The sequence below is a fragment of the Podarcis raffonei genome, chromosome 14 (assembly GCF_027172205.1).
Source record: "Podarcis raffonei isolate rPodRaf1 chromosome 14, rPodRaf1.pri, whole genome shotgun sequence".
Lineage (NCBI taxonomy): Eukaryota > Metazoa > Chordata > Lepidosauria > Squamata > Lacertidae > Podarcis > Podarcis raffonei.
The window spans coordinates 40,119,819-40,144,255 of NC_070615.1; the positions used below are offsets into that span (position 1 = coordinate 40,119,819).

The 24,437-nt window shown below is 43.7% G+C and overlaps 1 protein-coding gene across 2 annotated transcripts; it reads left to right on the forward strand.

The window, feature by feature from the left end:
* Positions 1 to 343: 343 nt before the first annotated feature.
* LOC128402164 (acyl-coenzyme A synthetase ACSM4, mitochondrial-like) lies at positions 344 to 22,213 on the forward strand. 2 transcript variants are annotated; one of them, XM_053366122.1, is made up of 14 exons: positions 344 to 628; positions 1,908 to 2,177; positions 3,537 to 3,747; positions 8,038 to 8,245; positions 9,102 to 9,245; positions 10,075 to 10,231; positions 11,076 to 11,155; positions 12,257 to 12,380; positions 13,778 to 13,858; positions 14,903 to 15,004; positions 16,149 to 16,276; positions 17,062 to 17,161; positions 19,120 to 19,239; positions 20,448 to 22,213. In XM_053366122.1, the coding sequence occupies exons 2-14, from the start codon at positions 1,977 to 1,979 to the stop codon at positions 20,532 to 20,534; spliced, it is 1,743 nt and encodes a 580-aa protein (XP_053222097.1). In that variant the 5' UTR covers positions 344 to 628; positions 1,908 to 1,976; the 3' UTR covers positions 20,535 to 22,213. The 2 variants fall into 2 exon arrangements, with proteins under 2 accessions (XP_053222097.1, XP_053222098.1); XM_053366123.1 differs by lacking the exons at positions 344 to 628; positions 3,537 to 3,747 and having other exon boundaries at positions 2,069 to 2,177.
* The last annotated feature ends 2,224 nt before the right edge of the window (positions 22,214 to 24,437 follow it).

Consider the following 24,437-nt stretch of genomic DNA (forward strand, 5'->3'; position numbering starts at 1 on the left):
GAATTGTAGCCTTAGAAGGGACCCTGAAGATCATCTGATCCCACCCCCTGCAATGCAAGAATATGCAGCTGTTCCATACAGGGATCAAACCTGCAACCTTGGCATTGTCAGCACCACACTCTAACCAACTGAGCTATCCAAGCTGATGGACCAGTGGTCTGACTCACTATGTTGTTGTTCTGAACACAGAACTCAGAGATTTCTTCAAAACCCACAGAAATGTAGTCCTTGAACACAGAGAGATAGGACGATCTTTTGGGTCACTCTAGGAATGAAGCGGGTGGGGGAGAGAATGTTAAGAAATCTGTATGCAGATGTAAATGTTTACCCTGTTGCTTTCATTCCCTCCTCAAGCTGTTGCCTGAGAAGGGTCAAAGTACCATCATATTTTACGGATTATGTCAATTATTAGAGGACACTGGCATCCAATACTTGGCCACACACCTCTTTGCTGTGGAAGTGCATGCCAAGGCAATTCAGGACCCTCAGTGCGTATGATGTTCTCCAAGCAATAGCTGCCACAACTGCTTTGAAGACAGAGGTGCCCTGAAAAGCGACAGAGCCCCGTGAAGAAGCCCTTTCTCCTTAAAACCTTTTGCTCCAGTTCCTGACCTACCAGAACTCTCAGGTTAGTGTTCTGTCCAGATGGGCCTAAATCCCCAACTACATTTGAACAGCAAAAATGGCACTGAAAAACTGCATTTTATCCAGTAGATGTTGGATGAGCATTTCTCTTTCTTTCTCTTCATTTATGGCATGGGTGGTAAAGTCCTCCAAACGTTCTTAGACTACAACCCCCTATAACCCTAGCTAACTTGGGCAATGGTTGGGGATAATGGGAGTTGTTGTTCAGCAACATCGGGCTGAACAACAGTGTGAACTGGCAGTGTGGTGTAGTGGTTCAACTGCCAGACTAGGATCTGGGAGGCCAGGGCTAAATCCCTACTCAGCCATGAAGCTTATTCAATGTCATAAAAACATAAGCAAGTGTGTGTGTGTGTGTGTGTGTGTGTGTGTGTGTAGTATTTGCATTGTTGTAATATGATATACACGGGACGCAGGTGGCGCTGTAGTCTAAACCACTGAGCCTAGGGCTTGCCAATCAGAAGGTCGTGGTTCGAATCCCCATGACGATGTGAGCTCCCATTGCTCGGTCCCTGCTTCTGCCAACCTAGCAGTTCAAAAGCACGACAAAGTGCAAGTAGATAAATAGGTACCGCTCCGGCGGGAAAGTAAACAGTGTTTCTGTGCTCTGCTCTGGTTCGCCAGAAGGGGCTTAGTCATGCTGGCCACATGACCTGGGAAGCTGTATGCCGGCTCCCTCGGACAATAAAGTGAGATGAGCGCCGCAACCCCAGAGTCGTCCGCGACTGGACCTAATGGTCAGGGGTCCCTTTACCTTTACCCTTTAATATACAAATACACACACAAACTTCTGTAAATATATGTGTATGTGTGAATAGTTCTGTTATCAACTCACTTACATTGTCAATTCAATAAAAAAGAGTGGGAGGAAATAACAACAACAATTGTGGGATGAACAAATTGTTTAATGGGAAGATGTCTAAACAAATCAGGATGTGTGCTCATTGTCATATAACCTCTCCAACACATCAGAACAAATGCTAATGGCTGGGCATAGTATCACCTCTCTGTGAGCTTTGTCCAAACAAATCAGGATGACTACTTCATAAACAGGTCATCTGGAGCAGCTCAGTAAATCCAGATCTCCCTGACTCACACCCCTGCCTTAGGCAAGTACTGTATCTTTCCTTCCATCAATGCATGGTCTGCAACAGGAGAACAATTGTGCTAATCTTCCTTAAAAGGCTGTTGTAAAGATGACAATGGCTGCCATTATTTGGAATTGTATTTATTCTTCTGCGCCATGCTTTTTTTTCTTGTAGATTGGTGACCCAAAGGAGTATTTTAATTTTTTTAGCGCTAACGTCATTGCAAGGTTTAATTCTTCCGCCATGAAAACTTTACTGAAATCACAGATTCTCAGATCATTCTGGATACTTCGACTGCATCACCGATGGATCCACAGGCACAACAGGTTCCTTGGCTCTCCCATTTTTGCTCAGTATGAAGCTCAAAGCCAAGGAGAGCAGCAGCTACCTGAGTATTTTAACTTTGCAAGTGACGTATTGGATAAATGGTCACAGATCGAGAAGGTAGAATTTACTTTCCTTCTACAGATGAAGTAGCTCCTTCTAAATTAATATCGGATTGTGTCCTTTTCTGAAAAGCAGTTAACGTGTGTGTGTGTGTGTTTCTAGAAAAATATATACACACACATATGATGCTTTGATGCCAACGTACTTCTAAATAATGAGCACCTCCAAACCATGAGAAATCTGTGGTAGCGTTTCAAGCACATACAACAAAATTTAGGTTTGCACAACTAAAGTGGATTAAAATGCTCTATCATCCCAGCACAACAAATCCACTTTAAAAAAGAATTGAACCTTTTACGGTTAAGAAAATTACGGAGGAATGCATTAAAAAGTGTGGAGTGAGCAAATGATTAATAGGCAGATGTATAAACACCCCACAGACAAATCAGGTATAATGCTCTTTGGTGTACAAACCCACCGCCACCAGATTGCAGTAGACGTTGAGTAAAGACCAGATACAATCTAACCTCCACATAAGCTTTATGTAAGCAAATAAGGATGAAGGCGGCAGCTAGACTGGTGACTGGGAGTGGCCACCGAGACCATATAACACCAGTCCTGAAAGATCTTTAGTGGCTCCCAGTACATTTCTGAGCACAATTCAAAGTGTTGGTGCTGACCTTTAAAGCCCTAAACAGCCTCAGTCTTGTATACCTGAAGGAGCATCTCCAACCCCATCATCCAGCCCGGACACTGAGGTCCAAGGGCCTTCTGGAGGTTCCCTCGCTGCAAGAAGTGAGGTTACAGGGAACTAGGCAGAGGGCCTTCTTGGTAGTGGCGCCTGCCCTGTGGAATGCCCTACCAGCAGATGTCAAGGCAATAAACTACTATTTTACTTTTAAAAGACACCTGAAGGCAGCCCTGTTTAGGGAAGTTTTTAATGTCTGACGCTGTAATGTTTTTGATATTTGGTTGGAAGCCGCCCAGAGTGGCTGGGGAGACCCAGTCAGATGGGTGGGGTATAAATAATAAATTATATTATTATTATTATTATTATTATTATTATTATTATTATTATAACAGGCTGCCATGAGGAGCCCAGTAATAAGTTTCATCCACACACCCTCCAAGCCTGATCTGGAATTGACGTAGTCATCACATACCCCTCAACTGTCCCGCTTAAATCAGGACATCCCATTTTGGGGGGCTTTGCTCGTGCATGAGGACACAGCCCCCTAAAACACACGAGAGCACGGTACCTAAAAACACAAGAGATCGCAGTGCCCAGAAACACACATTTCAAATAAACACGGTCAGCCCTCAGGCTGAAAAAAGGACCCCCGCCCCTGCTAAATCAGGTCTATAAACAAAACAAACTTTTCCTTTTCTTCTAACACATCTGCATTTATTTTGCAGGAAGGAAAAAGACCTTCTAACCCAGCACTATGGTGGATAAATGGAAGAGGGGGTGAAGTAAGGTGGAGCTTTGAGGAGTTGGGAGTCCTGTCCAGGAAAGTGGCCAATATACTCTCCAACCAATGTGGGCTATGCAAAGGAGACAGAGTGTTGGTTATCCTGCCCCGAATCCCGGAATGGTGGTTGGTGACCGTGGCTTGCATAAGGACAGGTCAATAAAAATAGCCGAACGTAATACAGCAGGGATGGTGAACCTGTGACTCTTCTGGTGTGGTTAGACTCCAAATCCCATCAGCCTCAGCCAGCATGGCCAATGTTCAGGGAACAAGATGGGACCTGGAGTCTTGCAGCCACAGAACCAGGAGGCCACAAGTTCCCCAACCTTGAAATACAGCCTTTCTTGGAACTGTATTGAACTACAACTTCCATTATTCCCAGGCAAAACTTCCAATGGTCAAGGATGATGAGAGTTGTAGTGCAAGACATCAGGAAGGCATCATGTTGGGGGAGGGCTCTTGGTGGCTCTTGGTGGCGACCTACAAATTGGAACAATAAAGCAAGTGCAGGCAATTTCTGGCCCTCCAGATGTTACTAAACTACAACTTCCATCCGCCCTAGCAAGAAGGGTCAATGGCCAGGCATGATTGGAGTTGTAGTTTAGTAACATCTGGTGGGCCAGTGGTTCCCCCACACCTGCCATAAAATGGTGGTCAGGAGACTCCATGCCATGGGCCAGATTAGACCCACCAGGCAGAGGCGTAGGAAGGTCAGGTGGTATCCGGTGTGGAACATTTCTTGTCACACACCCCCCCACTGATTTTTTTTTTTTTGCCTGCAAAAATGGTTTTATGTTATTTCATATTTTCTTACAAAGGAATGTGGTTTCTGCGTTATTTTATTTATATTTATTGTTTATTCATTTAATAAAATTTATTTTTAAAAACCTGCAAAGTGGTTTACCAAAAAACAAAACAAAACAAACACCACAGCATTGGAGATTAGAAAGTGCTTCCAGAGATATTTTAAACAACTATATACACAAGGGCCACAGAAAGAGACTGATTTAGACCAATTTTTAAGAACAAATGGATTACAAAAAATCTCTCAAGAAAATAAGATAATGTTGAATCATAAAATTACAGAACAGGAGGTTGAAGGTGCCATTCAGAACATGCAGTTGGGTAAATCTCCAGGGCCAGATGGTCTAACCTCCAAATACTATAGATCTTTAAAAGACTGGTTAATTCAGCCATTAAAGGAGGTCTGTAATGAAATTTTGGAGGGGAAAAAGGCGCCAGAGTTGTGGAAGGAAGCTTACATTACACTTATACCGAAAACTGAGTCTGAAAAGACACAACTTAAGAACTACCGCCCCATATCCCTGCTTAATGTGGATTACAAAATTTTTGCTGATATTTTGGCTAATAGATTAAAAAAGGTATTAGTTGAAGAGATACATAAAGATCAAGTCGGCTTTCTCCCAGGTAGACATCTGTCTGACAATACGAGGAATATAATTAACATTTTGGAGAAGCTGCAAGTGAACATCAATACCAAAGCAGTTTTAATCTTTATAGATGCGGAAAAAGCTTTTGATAATATTTCTTGGAATTTTATGAAGAAAAATCTTCAGGGAATGGGGGTGGGCCAAGGGTTTGAAAATGGTATAAGTGCAATTTATTCAGAACAAAAGGCTAAGTTAATAGTTAATAATGTGATGACAGAGGAATTTAAGATAGAGAAAGGGACACGACAAGGCTGCCCAATTTCCCCATTGCTTTTTATTTCGGTTCTGGAGGTTTTGCTGAATATGATTAGAAGGGACCGTCTAATTAAACGTATTCAGGTCGGAGCCAAACAATATAAATTGAAAGCTTTTGCAGATGACCTAGTGTTGACGCTACAGGAGCCAGAATCTAGTACGAAAAGAGTATTAGAATTGATTCAAGAATTTGGTCATGTGGCAGGATTTAAGCTGAACAAGTCAAAAACTAAAGTGCTTGAGAAAAATCTTACACCAATTGAGAAAGAGAGGTTTCAGAAGGAGACTGGTTTAACATTAGTTAAGAAAGTAAAATATTTGGGGGTTAATATGACTGCTAAGAATTTAAATCTATTTAAAGATAACTATGAGAAATGTTGGATAGAAGTGAAAAAAGATTTGGAAATATGGTCAAATTTGAAGCTTTCCTTGTTGGGTCGAATTGCAGCTATAAAGATGAATGTATTGCCAAAAATGTTATTTCTGTTTCAATCATTGCAAATTCTGGACAAGATGGGCTGTTTCAAGAAGTGGCAGAGAGACATTTCTAGATTTGTCTGGCAGGGCAAGAAGCCTAGAATAAAATTTAAAATATTAACTGACGCAAAGGAAAGAGGCGGATTTGCCCTGCCAGACCTTAAACTTTACTATGAATCAGCAGCATTCTGCTGGTTGAAAGACTGGCTGCTTCTTGAGAACACAGACATTTTGGACTTAGAAGGTTTTAACAACGTTTTTGGATGGCATGCAAATTTGTGGTACGACAAGGTTAAAGCACATAAAAAGCATTTAAAAACCATATTGTCAGGAAAGCATTGTTTAATGTCTGGATAAGATACAAAGATTTACTGGAAAATAAAACCCCAAGGTGGTTGTCACCAATGGAAGCGAAGGCTCAGAAAAAGCTCAATATGGAGGCCAAATGGCCGAAATATTGGGAAATATTGGAACAAGAAGGAGAGAAATTGAAATCGCAGAGCTTTGAGAAATTAAAAGATAAAGTGCGAGACTGGCTTCATTATTATCAAATAAGAGAGGCCTATAATTCGGACAAAAAAATTGGCTTCCAGGTGGAAAAATCAAAATTGGAAACAGAACTGTTAGATCCCAAAACTAAGATACTTTCAAGAATGTATAACTTGCTGTTAAAATGGAATACGCAGGATGAAACGGTTAAATCTGCAATGATTAAATGGGCACAAGATATTGGTCATAACATTATGTTTGCTGACTGGGAACAGTTGTGGACCACAGGTATGAAATTTACGGCATGTAATGCCTTAAGAGAGAATATTATGAAAATGATATATAGGTGGTACATGACACCAGTCAAGCTTGCAAAAATATATCATTTGCCTGATAATAAATGTTGGAAATGTAAAGAAAATGAAGGTACATTCTTTCACCTTTGGTGGACGTGCCCAAAGATTAAGGCTTTCTGGGAGATGATCTATAATGAAATGAAAAAGGTATTTAAATATACCTTCCTGAAGAAACCAGAGGCCTTTCTCCTGGGCATAGTCGGCCAAATGGTGCCAAGGAAGGACAGAACTTTCTTTATGTACGCAACAACAGCAGCAAGAATACTGATTGCAAAGTATTGGAAGACACAAGATTTACCCACCCTGGAAGAGTGGCAGATGAAGGTGATGGACCATATGGAATTGGCGGAAATGACTGGCAGAATCCGAGACCTGGGAGAAGAGTTGGTGGAAGAAGACTGGAAGAAATTTAAAGACTATCTGCAGAAACACTGTAAAATTAATGAATGTTAAAATGATGTTGGATTGAAAATAAGTGGCATTAGCAACAAAGTTAATAAGAATATGCAAAAATGAATTGATAAATTGATGAAAATATAGAGTTATAATATGTTAAGATATAGGGTTAAGATAAATGAAAGAGGGTAAGGATTTGCTGTTTTGATTATTTAAATGGGAATACAAAAGGGGAGGTGTGAGGAGGTCAAGGAAACAAGCTAATGAGTTTTAAAGCTATCAAAAAAGGATTTGTTCTTATTTTTTTATTTATTTGTTTGTTTTTTTGTATTTCGTATTTTTATTCTTCTTTTTTCTTTTTTAATGTATTTTTGTATGTACTCTTTTTGTACTTTTTTTCTTTTTTCTTTTTCTATATGACCTTTTATTATTTTGTAAACTTATGTTTTTGTAAAATCTTAATAAATATCTTTTTTAAAAAACAAATGAACACCACAGCAGTAAAATCAAGAAAAATCAACAATCCTACTTTAAAACATACAAAAGCTAAAATATTAAGATTAAAATTGCTTCAACTTCCTAAGCATCTAGGTATGCTTGCCTAAAGAAGAATGCTTTTAGCAGGTGCCTGGAAAAAGTCTAGCAAAGGCATGTACTTTGTTGAAATTTCAGCCTTCACAACATAGGAAAACAGCCAAGTAGACAGCTATTTTTGTGGAGGAGGGTCAAGATATTAACTGGCATGCATGAAATTTCATCTGTAGCTATATAATCCCTAGTGTAGTAAGGTAGGACTTTTGGAGAAGGCATTTTTTAAGAAAAGTTTTTTATGGACCGCCCTAGTAGGGCAGTAGCTGTTCCTTGATAATTTGTCACCCCCTCCATGATGGCACATGGGGCGGCCCCCCTTCCTACGCCCCTGCCACCAGGCCTCTCCATTTGGCCCAGAATCGTTTGAGTCTCCAAAACTCCTACAACACAGATCCACATGTCCTTAAAAAGAACATTGCTCTTCTTGTAGGAATCATCCTTATGCCTGGAATATCCCAGTTAACAGCAAAAGACATTCAGCACAGACTTCAGGCATCGAAGGCCAAGTGTATCATCACCACAGACGCTGTGGCCCCTGCAGTGGATTCCATTGCAGGCAGCTGCAACTTCCTGCAAACCAAGCTGGTGGTATCTGAAGGCCCGAGGGATGGGTGGCTGAATTTCAAAGAACTCTGCAAGTGAGTATCCCTCATTGTGCTTCATCCAACAACACAGGGGTGGAGAACCTTCGGGGCCAGGGGACCAAATGCAGCCCTCCAAGCCTCTCTGGTTAGCCCTTGAGACTTTCCTCAGGCCATAGCCATTTTCCAGGCATACATTCTCTCAGTGCTTTTTTCCCGTAGAAAAAAAAAGGTGCTGGTATTCACCATGAAGTTGTTACAGTAAGTGCCACACTTTTTAACAACAAAAAAGAGGTGCCAGTACTGCATACCCTTGAGTAAAGGTAAAGGGACCCCTGATCATTAGGTCCAGTTGTGGCCGACTCTGGGGTTGTGGTGCTCATCTCGCTTTATTGGCCGAGGGAGCCGGCATACAGGTTCCAGGTCATGTGGCCAGCATGACTAAACAGCTTCTGGTGAACCAGAGCAGCGCATGGAAACGCCGTTTACCTTCCCGCCAGAGCGGTACCTATTTATCTACTTGCACTTTGTCATGCTTTCGAACTGCTAGGTTGGCAGGAGCTGGGACCGAGCAACGGGAGCTCACCCCGTCGTGGGGATTCGAACCGCCGACCTTCTGATCGGCAGGTCCTAGGCTCTGTGGTTTAACCCAGAGCGCCACCCGCATCCCAATACCCTTGAGTACCCCCTGAAAACAACAACATGGCTTTCTCTCCTCAGACCACCCCCCTCCCAGGCCCTGCTTTGCAGCCTCCTTGGGTGCTTGTGCCTGGTTGGAATGCGTCCCTGAGCAATGTAAAGGCTTCTTGCGTAGATAGAGGCTAAATTTGGGTATGTGATTGTGGGTAGAAAGTGGCCTCTTGCATTTGAGATTGGAGTTACTTTAACTATTGTGGCTTTCTGTGCTACACAGAGAGGCTCCTGACAGCCATGCTTGCGTGAGAACAAAGATCCATGATCCAATGGTTATTTACTTCACCAGTGGAACGACGGGAGCTCCAAAGATGGCTGAGCATTCCCAAGGGAGTCTTGGCTTTCGGCCCATCACCCACAAAAGGTATCAAATAGAGCTGAAGCAAAAATGTACTGAGAAAAGGTCTTGAAGTTTTCTATTTCTCCTCACCAAAGAAGGCTACTTTGCAACATTTTCTCCATATATTCTCCACCATTTTGTGAGGCAGTTTCCATTTCCCATCAGCCCCCACTCCACAATTCCCCAGAAATGCATTATGAGGGATACAAAATGGCGGCCAGGCTGCCAACACAGTTGTTGCTGCTGCCAACACTAACACTGAGACCCACCCCTGAGAAACTCATGAAGAATTTCTCTCCCGCTCACCCCCAGTCAATCTTCCCTCAATTTCTCTTGGCACAAGTTCAGGGTCCAGCATCACAGAGACAGGCAAGGCAAGGGAGGGCAAAGTCCAGTTTTCAGGAAGACAGAGGAGGGTCAAGCAAGGCAAAGTGAAGTCCAGCTTATGGTGAAGCATGGCAACTTGGTAAGTTAAAGTGCAGCAAAGTAAGATAGGCATTTGGGAATGTAGAAAAGCCTTGTGGAGCACTGAAGGCAGAGACGCATTCATGCAATTGATGTTTCAGACTGCACACCTAAATGTGAATGCAGCGAAACACCAGGCACAATTACTGGGCGGTCCCTGATCAGCATTAATCTAAGGGGGGGGCTCCTTAGGGTTTCCAAAATTGGGGCAGAGACCCTAGTAGATCAGGGTTGCAAAGTCTGAAGGGTACAAATGTATTTAATAAATAAATTTAAAATAATAATAATAATACCAAAGAGTAAAATGCCAACCGCTGAGCATAATCTTCAAGGCCCTTGTTGCATGCTTGAATTGCCTGTTGCCATTTTCTTTCCTCTTTTATATCAGATACTGGCTGGATTTGACCCCTGCTGACATTATGTGGTCCACTGCAGATACAGGATGGGTGGTGGCTTCTCTGGGGTCTGTTTTTGAACCATGGGCTTTGGGTTCCTGCGTCTTCATACACAGCCTGCAGCAAATAGAATCCACAATTATCCTGAATGTAAGATTCTTGCTCCTGTCTCTTCAAACATTCTACCTGATTTTTCTCTATAATGGCAGCTTGTCCGTGGCTGGGATTACATTAGAAGTGGAGGAACAGTAATGAGACTGATTGTTTTTTAACATTATTTTTGACTAATTGCTATTGCCTCTGAGCCTGTGGAATAGGTTGGGATTTATGCCCACTTAAGGTTAATCAGACCACAATTGCTCTTGTTTTACTTAGGGATGGAGGAGAATGTTTGTCCTGAGGGATTAGAGATAAATTCAAAATAAATTCAGTTTGCATTTCACGATAAAGCTACCTAATTCACACTTTCTGAAACAATACGAGAACCGAGACATGAGAGCCTTCTTCAAATATCTGAAGGACTGTCAATGGAAGATGGCGCAAGCTTGTTTTCTGCCACATGCAGCCCTCTCAGTCTGGCCTTTGGGGTTCTCCCCAAACTACAACCCTCGCTAGACTTGCATTGTACTCTCCTGCGGTGTTTTGGTCCGGATAGACTGTGTCCTTGAACTCTGATAATGCTTTTCATTTGGAGAATAGAGAGTGTGTAGAACTAAGCCCTCTGTTCAAGGGTAAAATTAACATTGGTTGCTGCGCCCACTTTCCCCTCAGGCCCCAGCCACCATGGGCATGTGGCCCTCAAAAGGTCACCAAGAAGAGAGAGTGACCCTCAGCCTGAAAAAAGTTCCGCACCCCCCCCTAGTTTAGCACTACTGTGCATCAGCCAATTTGTGAGATGAACCAAGACAGTTAATATAAAACTCAGTTGATCAAGACATTGGGTTGGATCAGATTGTGTTGTTCTTGCACAACCTTTGCCTTTTTTATGTGCTAGACTCTGTCCCGGTTTCCCATCACCACCATCCTGGGTCCTCCAACCTTGTTCCGCATGTTGGCACAGAGCGATCTCACCAGGTACCGTGAATACGATTGTTTCAGAATGGATTTGCTGCATGCGTCCAGACTCAGTGATGTCAGTGATGTTATTGAAGCTCTAGTTTGAAATACAAACCTTAGCATCTTGCCCTACTTGTTTCCAATACCAGACAAATGCTACATTCCAAGAATTACAATTGCAATTTGAGAGGAAGAGAAGAACTTCTACTTCTGGTATCTGGAGTGGTAGCAGCAGGAAGGGGTGTGGTTCTTGCTCTTTCCCCTTGGTGGTGCCTTGGGCACTAGGGAGCCTGGGAAATATGTTTTTCCCAAGGCACCCAATAGCTTCAGTTTAGACCTCCCAGACACTTGTGCCCCTGCCATAACAGCATTCAGAGTGCCAGAGAGAGGGAGGAAGAGGGAGGAAAATCTCACAGCCTGGCACTACCATGGTCACAACTGCCTTTCCTAAGTCAAGTGAATGACAAACGGGAAGTGCAAAGGTTGAGTGATGCGGTTTGGAAGGCTTACACGAATTGGATAAGGTCTCAGTTGTGTTCCTACTGATGTCATGAGGAGCAAAACAGCATTCCAAATGAAGAGTACATCTGTACACCTACTCATGGCTCAGGATGGAGACTCACAACTATATTTAGATACTGATGCGGTGATCCTTTTTTCCAGTGGCCTGAAGGTGTGTTGAGACCACATTTCACCATAGTCTTAAATACCATCAAAGCAGTATCTGGCACACTGGGAAGCTTGGGAAATGTGCTTTTCCTAGGTGCCCAATAACTTCTGTACAACATGTTCTGGGTACTCAGAAGGGGCTCTCTAGAATGTGCCTATCTATGCCTGCCCGCTAGATGCCAATGCTTGCACCAGCCACACTCCTGGACAATACATATGTTGAGGTCTATTGGGGTGGGGTGAGCCAGGTGTGCTCTAGAGATACCCCCTTCACCTATTCCGTACCCACAGCCACCAAATGACTGAACAGAGATCGTGTTCTTTCCCCATGGAGTGTAACTCTCAACCACCTGCCAGGCCTTGTTGATGACCCCCTCCTTGAACTGTGCGTTTCTAAGATGCTGCATAAAATGTCCTTGGGGGTCTCTTATTTTGTTCACCCACATTCAGTTATAAGTTCATGAGTCTGCAGTACTGCTTAAGTGGAGGGGAACCTCTGAATCCTGAAGTGATGGAGCAGTGGAAGAGCATGACAGGACTGCACATCTATGATCTCTATGGACAGACGGAAACAGTAGGTGCTCCTGTTTATTCTTATGCTTTCAATGATCTTTTAAGATGGAGATAGGGGACCTCAAACACATGGGCCAAGGTGGACGCCAAGCCTCGCTACCTGGCCCTCAGGATTCTCCTCATGCCACATCCCTCCCCAGCCACCCCCCTCTCCCCAGGTCATGACCTTCACTGGCCCCCTGCTTTGCACCCAAATTTAGTGTTTTCATTAGGTAAATAAACAGTTGTCATTGAACTCACATAAAATGCTTCTTCCTTGCCTAAAAGGAGGATTGTGGGTATTATGAGTATCTGTCAGCTTCCCCCACTCCTGCACCTTCAGCTCATGTTCTGGGCCAAGCTGATTGTCTTTAAGCATCATCAGTTTGCTTCCCGAGAAATGGGCTAAAAAGAGTAGTGAGGTCTTTTGGGTTCAGGCCCAACTTCTGCACCTACCCCGTTTCCCCGAAAGTAAGACATCCCCCGAAAATAAGACCTACTCCCAGTTTTGCCTCTCGCTGTAATATCAGGCTTCACCCCCCCCCAAAAAATAAAACCTCCCCGATAATAAGACCCCCCCTGAACATAAGGCCTCCCTGGAATATAAGGCCCCCAAAGCTACCGTAAGGCGTCTCACTCCTCTGGACCGTAGTAGCGGGCGCCGCCACACAGCTCACTGATTGGCCACAGCACAGCCAGAGCTGTTCAGGCAGTGTGAGGTCTCTTTAAATCAGAGAGCCTGCACCGCCACCAGGACAATCTGCCGCCTGCTGCTCGCTCTGCCCTGACGGAGTCTGGCTGACTCACAATTAGACAATAAATGTGTACCGTATTCTTCTTCATGGAAAAATAAGACATCCCCTGAAAATAAGACCTAGCACATCTTTGAGAGCAAAAATTAATATAAGACACTGTCTTATTTTTGGGAAAACAGGGTAGCTCAAACAAAGGCAGTGACATCCCCTGCTATTTATTGAAACCTAGGGCAGATCTACACTCATGATTTATAACGTTAAGGAAGGGTTAAGGAACAGTTATCATAACGTATTTGGACATACTACGTTTTGCTTGTGACGTTAATAATGCGTTATTAAAATGAGACACCATAGGGCTCTGCAGAGCAACCAGGAACCGGGCAATAGGGAAACTGCTTTTTATGAAGGAAACAAGGTAAGGAACATTTTTATTTTAGCAGTATGCCCTGTGACGTTTTAGAACAATATATCTAATAGGTTAGTGTAGACCTGGCCCTAGTCAAACGTTATAAAGCTACAGAAACTTGGGAATATGCCATTTGAAATCCTTGCAAATCACTTCAGTGTAAACATGCAGAAGATCAAGATGCAAAGATATCAAATGCTCTTGGGGAAATGCCATATAGTCCCTTTCGAAACAATATAACAATCTTCTTTTAAACAGGGTGTGATTTGTGCGGTTAAAAAAGGGATGAAAATTAAACCCGGTTCAATGGGAAAGGCATGTGCACCATATCAAGTCGAGGTGAGTGGTTCCTATTTTTCCAGCTCCTATCCATTTTTAAATGACAGCCAGCGAAGGCTGGTCCATTAGGGAAAATGGGGCACTGCACTACCAACGCCGGTCTGCCTTCAGCCAACACCGTCCCCCCGCAGCTGCCTATCTGCCTACTTACAACCAGTCTCAGAGTAGCCCCAGCTGCCAGCTTCCCCCTTCCTCATTAGTCTCAGTGTTGCCCTTGTAAAACTCAACAGGGAAGAATGTGGAGACAAAACTAGAATTAGTTCACTTTGCCAGTCATTTGGTTCTACCTACTGCTGGCCTCCTTGCTTTCTGCCACACTAATCCCAATGGGCAGATCCTGAAGCTGAGACTCCAATACTTTGGCCACCTCATGAGAAGAGAAGACTCCCTGGAAAAGAACCTGATGTTGGGAAAGATGGAGGGCACAAGGAGAAGGGGACGACAGAGGATGAGATGGTTGGATAGTGTTCACGAAGCTACCAGCATGAATTTGACCAAACTGCGGGAGGCAGTGGAGGACAGAAGTGCCTGGCGTGCTCTGGTCCATGGGGTCACGAAGAGTCGGACATGACTAAACGACTAAACAACAACAATCCCAGTGGGCACCAGCTGAAACCACAGAGTACAGCTGCTGTGACACACCAAAATGGAGGATACTTGGTGCTGTGGTCTAAATCACTGAGCCTCTTGGGCTTGCCGATCAGAAGGTCGGCGGTTCGAATTCCCACGACAGAGTAAGCTCCCATTGCTCTGTCCCAGCTTCTGACAACCTAACAGTTCAAAAGCACACCAGTGCAAGCAGATAAATAGGTACCACTGTGGCGGAAAGGTATATGGCATTTCCATGCATTCTGGCTTCCGTCACGTTGTTCCGTTGCACCAGAAGTGGTTTAGTCCTGCTGGCCACATGACCCGGAAAGCTGTCAGTGGACAAAGACCAGATCCTTTGGCTTGAAAGCTAGATGAGTGCTGCAACCCCATAGTTGCCTTTGATTGATCTAAACCATCCGGGGGTCCTTTAGCTTTACTTTTCTCTTTTTCTAGATCATAGATGAAGAAGCAAATGTTCTGCCACCTGGGAAAGAAGGAGAAATAGGCATCAGAGTGAAGCCCCAAAGACCCCTTGGTTTCTTCTCTCGCTATGTAGTAAGAAGCCTTCTGGAGAACTCCATTGATTTTCGTATGGCATATGAAGGGACACCATAATTAGAAAGGCTGGGTGAATCCACAGAGCTTTGTTCCCCCTGGTTCAACTCAGGTTTATTCTGCATTTTCATCACCACCGCCCCAGATTCGGGGGGGAAGTTCCCAAGCGAAATTTGGAAGGAGTTGCAGATTTGTGTCTTTATTTACATATAAAATAATATTCATATACCATCCATCCAAATAAAATATCAAACAGTGGACGGCATGCTTTGTATATGTCCGTCTAATACAGAATAAAGGCAATACAAAAGAAACATTAAAGTGACTGGCTCACCTTGAGGAAATTTTAACAAATGCATAGGCCTATTGGCATCAAAAGATCCTCAACAGCAATTAGCAGTAGGAGAGAAATTAGATTCAGTTTTCATTTGAAGCTGAATTTGTCAAATCTGCCCTTTCCAATATATATACGTCTATCTCTGTGTGTGAACAGATCTGTCCTTCAAAATTTGCACCCCTCTGAAGAACAAAGAACAAAGCAAAACAAGAACAAAGCAAAACAATAACACCTCTCCCTCGAAGCCCCTCCTACAAGCACATTAAAAAGGATATAGGATACTAGTAATGCTATTTTTTCTAGACAAAGAGGTACCGGAACTCACCATGAACCTTGTTTTCTTAGAATGGCAATGATGCCCACCTGAGAGGTGCCGGAACTGAGTTCCAGTGAGTTCCAGCTGGAAAAATAGCCCTAAATGTTAGTTGCCCACAGGCCTGGCTGGAGATATGCTATGCAGTTTGCCAACCAACCAATATTACATAAATGCATATATTAGGGGACACTGTGCATGAAAACGAACATATTGATGAAACACATAAAAAGGCATTGTGTTTGGCTTAACCACCATTCATCTTCTCATTGAACTCTGGGAACTGTAGTTCTGTGAGGGGAATAGGGACCTCCTAACCTTCTGTCAGCACCCTTAACAAACCAGAGTTCTCAGTCAGTGTAGAGACAATGCTGAACGAAATGGACCAATGTTCTGACTCCGAGTGAAGCAACTTCTGATGCTCCTATAACTCTGGAGTCCTGGGGCAAAATGTCCCTGTGGTTAATTGCCCCTTTCTGAACTGTTTCCATTAGGATAACCCAGAGAAAACAGCTGCAACAGTACGAGGGGATTTTTACCTTACTGGGGACAGAGGACTGATGGATAAAGATGGATACTTTTGGTTTATCGGGAGAGCTGACGATGTCATCAATTCTTCAGGGTTGGTTTGTTCTCTTCCTTTCCTAATTCTGTAGCTCTTTGAACCCAGATGCTTCAGGATCCCCAAACCATCTTGCATTGGCACGAACATGATTCTAATCAGCCAGTGCTCTGTAGCAGCCGGATGTTGGACGAAGATCCGGGAGACCTTCAACCAATCACAGACTTGCAGGCTGATCTACTTCACAGGGTTGTTGTGAAGCTAACATGCGGAGGGGTGAATGATGCCTTGAGCCCCTCAGAGGAGAGTTAAAGGAGATGTTATGATTATCTAGAGTAGTAGCAGTTGTGATTCAGCTCCCAGAGCAGAGGTTCCCTGTCTGTGATTTATTGTTTTCTGCAACGTATGAGAGCCAGTGTGGCGTAGTGGTTAAGAGTGGTAGACTCATAATCTGGTGAATCGGGTTCGCGTCTCCGCTCCTCCACCTGCAGCTGCTGGGTGACCTTGGGCCAGTCACACTTCTCTGAAGTCTCTCAGCCCCACTCACCTCACAGAGTGTTTGTTGTGGGGGAGGAAGGGAAAGGAGAATGTTAGCCGCTTTGAGACTCCTTCGGGTAGTGATAAAGCGGGGTATCAAATCCAAACTCTTCTTCTTCTTCAACTGTTAGCTGTAAGCTTCTTTATACGTAATATGTCTGTGTTTTCACCCCAAGTTCCAACAAATGCAACTAATATACTCATCCTTCTCATCTGCAAAATAGACATTATTCAGGTTAAGAGACATTTCCCCCTACAATTTCCCCAGTGTTCATTGTTGCTTTGTTGTTGTTGTGTCAATTTCTTAGGTATCGCATTGGACCATTTGAAATAGAAAGTGCCCTTTTGGAACATCCAGCGGTAGCAGAAGCCGCAGCTGTCAGCAGTCCAGACCCACTCAGAGGAGAGGTAACTATTGCAGAAACAGCATCTGTCCAGCAGGGCTGGGGAACCTGTGGCTCTCCAGGTTTCACTGGACTGCAACTCCCATAATCCCAGGCTCTTGGTCCTGCTGCCTGGGGCTAAGAGAGCTAGTCTGCTGCAATGGTTAGAGTTGTGTAGTGCTCAGACTAAATCGTGGGAGACCAGGGTTCAAACCTGCCACACAGCCATGAAGCTCACTGGGTGCCCTTGGGCCTGTCACTGCTGCTCAGTCTAACGTACCTCACAGGGTTGATCAATAAATGTTTTGTTTATAAAACAAGTATGTTTCCAAGCACAATCCAAAGCGCTGGTGCTGACCTTTAAAGCCCCAATCTGCCTTGACCCTGTAGACTTGAAGGAGCATCTCCACCCCCATTGTTCAGCCCGGACACTGAGGTCCAGCTCTGAGGGCCTTCTGGTGCTTCCCTCACTGCAGGTAGTGAAGCTACAGGGAACCAGGCACAGGGTCTTCTCAGTAGTGGCACTCACCCTGTTGAATGCCCTCCCACCCGATGCTAAGGAGATAAGTAACTATATGACTTTTAGAAGACATCTGAAGGCAGCCCTGGACAGCGAAGTTTTTAGTGGTTGATGTCTTGTTGTGTTTTTTTATATTTTGTTGGGAGCTGCCCAGAGTGGCTGGGGCAACCCAGTCAGATGGGTGACATAATGTTGTTGTTGTTGTTGTTGTTGTTGTTGTTGTTGTTGTTGTTGTTGTGACTGTATTATTATTATTAGGGACACGGGTGGCACTGTGGTCTAAACCACTGAGCCTAGGGCTTACCGATCGGAAGGTTGGCGTTTCAAATCCCCACAACGGGGTGAGCTCCCGTTGCTTGGTTCCAGCTCCTGCCAACCTAGCAGTTTGAAAGCACAACAAAGTGCAAGTAGATAAATAGGTACTGCTCCAGCCCGAAGGTAAGCAGAGTTTCTGTGTGCTGCTCTGGTTTCGCCAGAAGCAGCTTAGCCATGCTGGCCACATGACCCGGTAAAACTGTCTGTGGACAAACGTCATCTCCCTCAGCCAGTAAAGCGAGATGAGCACCGCAACCCCAGAGTAGTTCGCGACTGGACTTAACTTTCAGGGGTCCTTCACATTATTATTATTATTATTATTATTATTATTATTATTATTATTATTATTATTATGTGTAAGAGCCCTGTCTGGAACAGGCCAATAGTCCACCTAATTCCACATCCTGTTTTCCCAGTGCCATCTGTGGGATACCCACATGCAGGACATACAGAATATGTGTGGAGGGTAGTGGTAAGGAAATTGGGAAAATCGTGGAAGGGAAATTTTGGTCGACTTTAGGAAAAAGGTTTAAGAATAATTAATGAGATATAAGTATTGATGTGTGTTTTTAATAAGGTAAAATTGGTTTCTTCTTTTTTAAATTAATTGAAAATAAGATTGTAAAAAATAAATGGAGGAAATGGAAAAAAGAAGCAAAGTAAAATAATGGTATGTTAGAATAAATGTATAAATTAAGGTAAAGAAATAAGTTAAGGACTTGCTGAACTGATAATTTAAATTGGAATACAAGAAGGGGAGGTGTGAGGAGGTCTGAGAAATAAGGTTAAGAACAATAAGTATTGGTAATTTTATGTGTTTCTTTTCTATTTTTTTCTTTTTTGTTGTTTAATTTTGTTATGTATTGTTGTATCTTTTTTTTGCTTTGTTTATTTTTTTTTGTTGTTCTTGTTTAATTCTTGAAAATGCTAATAAATATTTAATAATAAAAAAAAACAGAATATGTGTGGAGGGGAGGCTTTAGAGGGGTTCGTGCAGGGTGTGTGGCAGGGGTGTTGGTGACTAGAGTGATCAGGGGCACAGCCCCGTGTGTGTGTGTGTGTGTGAGTGAGAGAGAGAGAGAGAGAGAGAGAGAGAGAGAGAGAGAGAGAGAGATTGTCTTTGCTTATATGCCAACTCTGTCTTTTAGGTGGTGAAAGCATTTGTGGTCCTGTCCCCAGCCTACACACTCCAAGACAAGGCAAAATTAACACTCCAGTTGCAGGAGCACGTCAAGAAAGTTACTGCTCCATACAAATATCCAAGGAAGGCAAGTATTACCAGGGAATATAGAGATGTTTAGAGACAGTGGTGCTGGAGAGAATGGTGTTGTAAGCTCAGGAATAACATACTCCCCCTACACACACAAAAAGAGATATGAAAGGTCACTAGTCATATTTTCTATACCATAATGATGCCTCTGATCTTTCAAGAAATGAAGGCACACCAGTTACTTTGGAATCTAATCAACTAGTAATTATCATTAGTCTTTGATTTGACTTCTAATTTTCCTCATGATTACTATGTTCCCCAATCTTGTTAACCAGTTCTTAATTACTGGGATTTGAAAGGCTCCTCCTTTCATACTTTCAAACTTACTTTCCCAACAGCAAAATGTCTGTGTCTGAGGTCATCGCATCACCAAACATTTAAAACACTTTTATGCCACTAACAATCTTGGCTTCCCCCTTCCAATATATATATATACACTTCCAAATATATATGGAAGTGTAGTTTGTTAAGGATTCTGAGCTGCAATGCCCAGAGTGGTTTAACAGTCAATCCCTTTTCCCAGGAACTCTGGGAATTTATCTCTGTGAGAGAAATAGGGATGTCCTAACATCTCCCAGAACCCTTAACAAACTACAGCTCCCAATAATCTTTAGGGAGGGGAGCCCTTAATATTAAAGTGGTATAAATGTGCCTTAAATGTACATGACTTGATAAAGAATGCTGTGTTATTAAATACATCGTAATAAGAACATCTCTAGTTGGGACATTCACTGCCACTAATAACAGATACCCATTCCCCTAATCTGGATGCTGAATTCCACACCCTCCTTGAAAAACTCAGAGAAATGACCCATATTCAGCATTCATGAACAAGTCCATAAATGTCGGAGGCTAACTGAATTCAGGCCTGTTTGCAACACTCATTGACTGATAGATGCACTGATCTCAGACCCCATGCCTCTGCAGACAGATTGCTCAGAAATAACAGCCCCCACCTGCAATCCGAAGCGGCGCATTTTACCTAGACCAGGTGCAGGGATGCTTTGGCCCTCCAGTTGTTGCTGAACTACAACTCCCTTCACCCTACTGCCTGTAAAGGCCAGCCCACATAGACTGTCATTATTCTGAACAGACACCCCACCTGCATTTCACACTATGCTAAACAGCCGTAGCTGTTGTATAGGAAGTCACTCTATGGGTTGATTTGCCATGCTTCCTTTCTTGTTGTTGTTCTTGTATTGCTAGATGGAGTTTGTCAAGGAGCTGCCGAAGACAGTCACGGGGAAAATCAGACGGAACGAGTTAAGAAACAAAGAATGGGGGCGAGTTTGACACAATGGGGGAGGTTGCGCAACTACCAAGTTTTCTTGAACGCTGTGGACGTTATTCAAGGCTTGTTGATATTGAGATGACCAAACTCTGGGCTGGACTTTGAGCATCCAGATTAGAGGCTGTGGGGATGATAAACAATGAAAGAAGGGAAAGTGTGCTGTACCATTACTATGCAGAGATATCCATGGACTTTAAATATCCCTTGTTATGTGCCACCCACTCTTCCACGCAGTGACAAGTCTGAGACAGCAACATGAGATTTAAGTGGATGAAAGAGACCTCAGGAGGTTTTGAAATATTCGCTTTATTTACAAATTTTCAAGAAGAGCACTGTGGAAGCAAATGGACATCTACTGCAAGTAGCACAACTCCTAATCCTGCACCAGAATCCTGAATAGCAGCTACATCCCAAGAATGCTTCCATTTAAGTCAGCTCCAACTTTATATTTGGTGGGGGGCATATCTCTTTCCCGTTCTCTTTGACTCTAGGCTCTTCCAGCCTGCCACTATTTTTGGTTGGGATTCAGCCACATTCCAGCAAATTCAGATTGTGCAAAGATTTTATTTGTGCGTGCAATGGGCATTACAAAACATAGGAATAGTACATATGTCTACAATCACTAATCAGCAGCAGTTAAAGTTGATTCGGCACTCTTGTGTAACAAACTCACTTCTCTCCCACAACCAGACTTCTTACGACAAGTGATGATAATAACACAAAGCTCTATTTCTCCTTCACATCTGCAGGTGAGGCGGTGGATGTGCTGAACTGGGGTCTGGCCTTTGTAATGGACTGGATGAGAGCCAATAAACTGAAGCTCAATCCAGATAAGACAGAGGCACTGTTAGTAGGTGGTTCCTTAGACCAGATGGAGACTGCTTGCTCCTGGGGGTTTACACACCCTCTAAAGGAGCAGGTACGTAACTTGGGGGTGCTCCTGGATCCATTGCTGTAGCTTCAGGCCCAAGTGGCCTCAGTGGTGGGGAGTACCTTCTGTCAGCTTTGGCTGGTGGCCCAGCTACACCCTTATCTGTGCAGGGATTACCTAACTGGTGTGGCCTCTGGTAAGACTACTGCAATGTGTTATACATGGGGCTGCCTCTGAAGATGGTTTGGAAACTTTAGCTGGTGCAAAATTTAATGGCCAGGTTGCTCATGGGTGCAAGATGACTGGCCCAACTGCACTGGCTACCAATTCGTTTCTGGGCCCAATTCAAAGCACTGGTGCTGACCTATAAAGCCTTGCACGTCTCAGGACCTCATTACCTTAAGGACCTCCTCTCCTCATACAAACAGACCCAGGCCATGTGGTTGTCATGCAAGGCCCTTCTCTGGGTGCCCTCATCCCTGGTGGTGTGCCGAGGATGACATCATCACATGTCTTTAGGTGTCAGGTGAAAACATTCCCATTTTACCCAGGACTTCAGCAATTAAACAATCTATGGCCTTTTAAAAGTGGGTGGTTGGATATAATGACCCCCCCCATTGTTTTATTGTTTTTTATGTTATGTAAATTATGTTTTTAATGTTGTACTGGGATCTTTGGTTAAAAGGTGGTATATAAATTGAATAATCAATCAATCAATGATTGCTTGCCACACACAAATCAGAAGGAAAGCTCAATAAATAGCCAGCATTGCCTAACAAACTTTGTGCAAATAAAGGTGACCTTGAACTCTGAGAATGACTCTGTTGTTTGGGTGGAGAGCCGTCTGTGGCTGTGTACAGAAAGTAGCCTACTGTACAAAGGTAAAATCTATACTCATTGTTCCAGTCACTTTTGCCTATGGCCCTGCCCACTATTGGCATGCCCTTCATAAGGTTTGCCTTATGAAGAGAAGGTGGCCTTCAGTCAAGAGTGAAAGGTGAATAAAGTCATGTCATGGGGTGGCTGGATGCAGAGGAGGGGTGGGAGGCACCAGCTGAGGAACCCCAAGAAAACCCCCGGGGGAAGAAAGCTCAGTACCAGGAGACTGGTGATAGGATGGTGATGAGTGACCAGAGGGAGAAGAGGGAGCCAACCAGGAGGAAGAGGCTTCAGAAGCTGGAGAGGTAACAGGGTTTAGTGAGCAGGAAGAGGCTGTGGCAGAGAGCGGTCCAGAATCAGTGACAGAAGGGGAGGCTGGTGAGAAGGAGGGGCCAAGAGACAGAGATGAGGCAGGCTGCTGAAGAAGCCAGGGAGTCTCCCCTTCCTGCTCCCAGAACACAAAGAGGACTGAAGAGGGCAAAGCAAAGAGAGATAAGATGAAGGAGCCTTAGGCTGCTGGGGAAGGAGTCTTAGAGAGCAGCGGGAAGGCAGGGACCTTCAGTCCTCACAACTGGGGCCTCATTAGACCAAGACCTACTAGGAAGAATTGCTGTGACCACTAGGCCTGTGCTGTTTTGGATTCTTTGAAGAAAGAGTTAACTTCACTGGCACCGGGGGTTTTATTGCTGGCAGGCTCCAGTCTCCAGCTGCTAACAAATAACAGCAGCAATTGCAGAAGCTCCTAGGTCCAAGCCCTAGCATCTCCAGGTAGGGCTGGGAGAGACTCTCTGCTTGGATTTCTGGAGAGCTACTGCCATCCTAAAAATCAAAGACACCACCTTGCCAACAAAGGTCCGTATAGTTAAAGCTATGGTTTTCCCTGTAATGATGTGTGGAAGTGAGAGCTGGACCATCAAGAAGGCTGATCGCCAAAGAATTGATGCTTTTGAATTATGGTGCTGGAGGAGACTCTTGAGAGTCCCATGAACTGCAAGAAGATCAAACCTATCCATTCTTAAGGAAATCAGCCCTGAGTGCTCACTGGAAGGACAGATCCTGAAGCTGAAGCTCCAATACTTTGGCCACCTCATGAGAAGAGAAGACTCCCTGGAAATGACCCTGATGTTGGGAAAGATGGAGGGCACAAGGAGAAGGGGACGACAGAGGACGAGATTGTTGGACAGTGTTCTCGAAGCTACCAGTATGAGTTTGACCAAACTGCGGGAGGCAGTGGAAGACAGGAGTGCCTGGCGTGCTCTGGTCCATGGGGTCACGAAGAGTGAGACACGACTAAAGAACTAAACAACAGCAACACTGCCTATCAGTGTAGGTAGTACTGAGCTGGGTGGAGCAATGGTCGGGCTCAGTTAAAGGTAGCTTCTGCTGTCCCTATGAAGCTCACTAACTTGAAGTTAACAGCCCTCTGAGTGGTGCCATCTGTGCAGAAGGGTTGCCAAATGCAGAAGAGCTGTCTTTACCAGATTTTGAGGTAGCAAAAATGGTAATAGATGGAATCTTCTCAATGGGGTGGGAATAGGTTCCTGTACAGCATTTGAAGTAATACACAGAACTGTCTAAAGAGGGGTGGGGCCCATAAGACCACCAAGTTTCCATTCATACCATACATTTAAAGTGCTATGGTAGCACTTTAATAACCCATGGCTTTCCCCCACAGAATTCTGGGAGCTTTAGCTTTTTAAGGGGAGAGTAGTTAGTAGGCCCCTATTCTCATCTAAGAGCTACAATTCCCGGCAGATGCATGTAATTGACTATATGGAAATGGCTGAGATGACTGGCAGAATCCGAGATCAGGGAGAAGAGTTGGTGAAAGAAGATTGGAGGAAATTTAAAATTTATTTACAGAAGTACTGTAAAATGTATGAATGCTGATGACATTGAAATAAAATGAAGGGGTTCTAGTAACAAGAGATAAAAATTTGAAATTATAAATTTGGGAGGTAAAATATATAAGGACAAAGTAGTACGATACGAATTTGCTGAACTAACTGTTAAAAAGGGATATAAAAAAGGGAGGTGTGAGGAAGTCAGGAAAATAAGTTAATCGAAGATGAATAATTAGAAAAGAGAGATATGTGTTTTTCCTATTCTATTTTTTGTGTGTTGATTGTTTTTTTCTTCCCTTGTTAGGTTAAAT

Bases quoted from the DNA above. Each gene is read 5' to 3' on its own strand.
- LOC128402164 (XM_053366122.1), top strand. From the start codon at position 1,977: ATGAAAACTTTACTGAAATCACAGATTCTCAGATCATTCTGGATACTT. The intron at 9,246-10,074 runs GTATCAAATAGA...CTTTTATATCAG, and splicing joins CGGCCCATCACCCACAAAAG to ATACTGGCTGGATTTGACCC. The intron at 11,156-12,256 runs GTACCGTGAATA...ACCCACATTCAG, and splicing joins GCACAGAGCGATCTCACCAG to TTATAAGTTCATGAGTCTGC.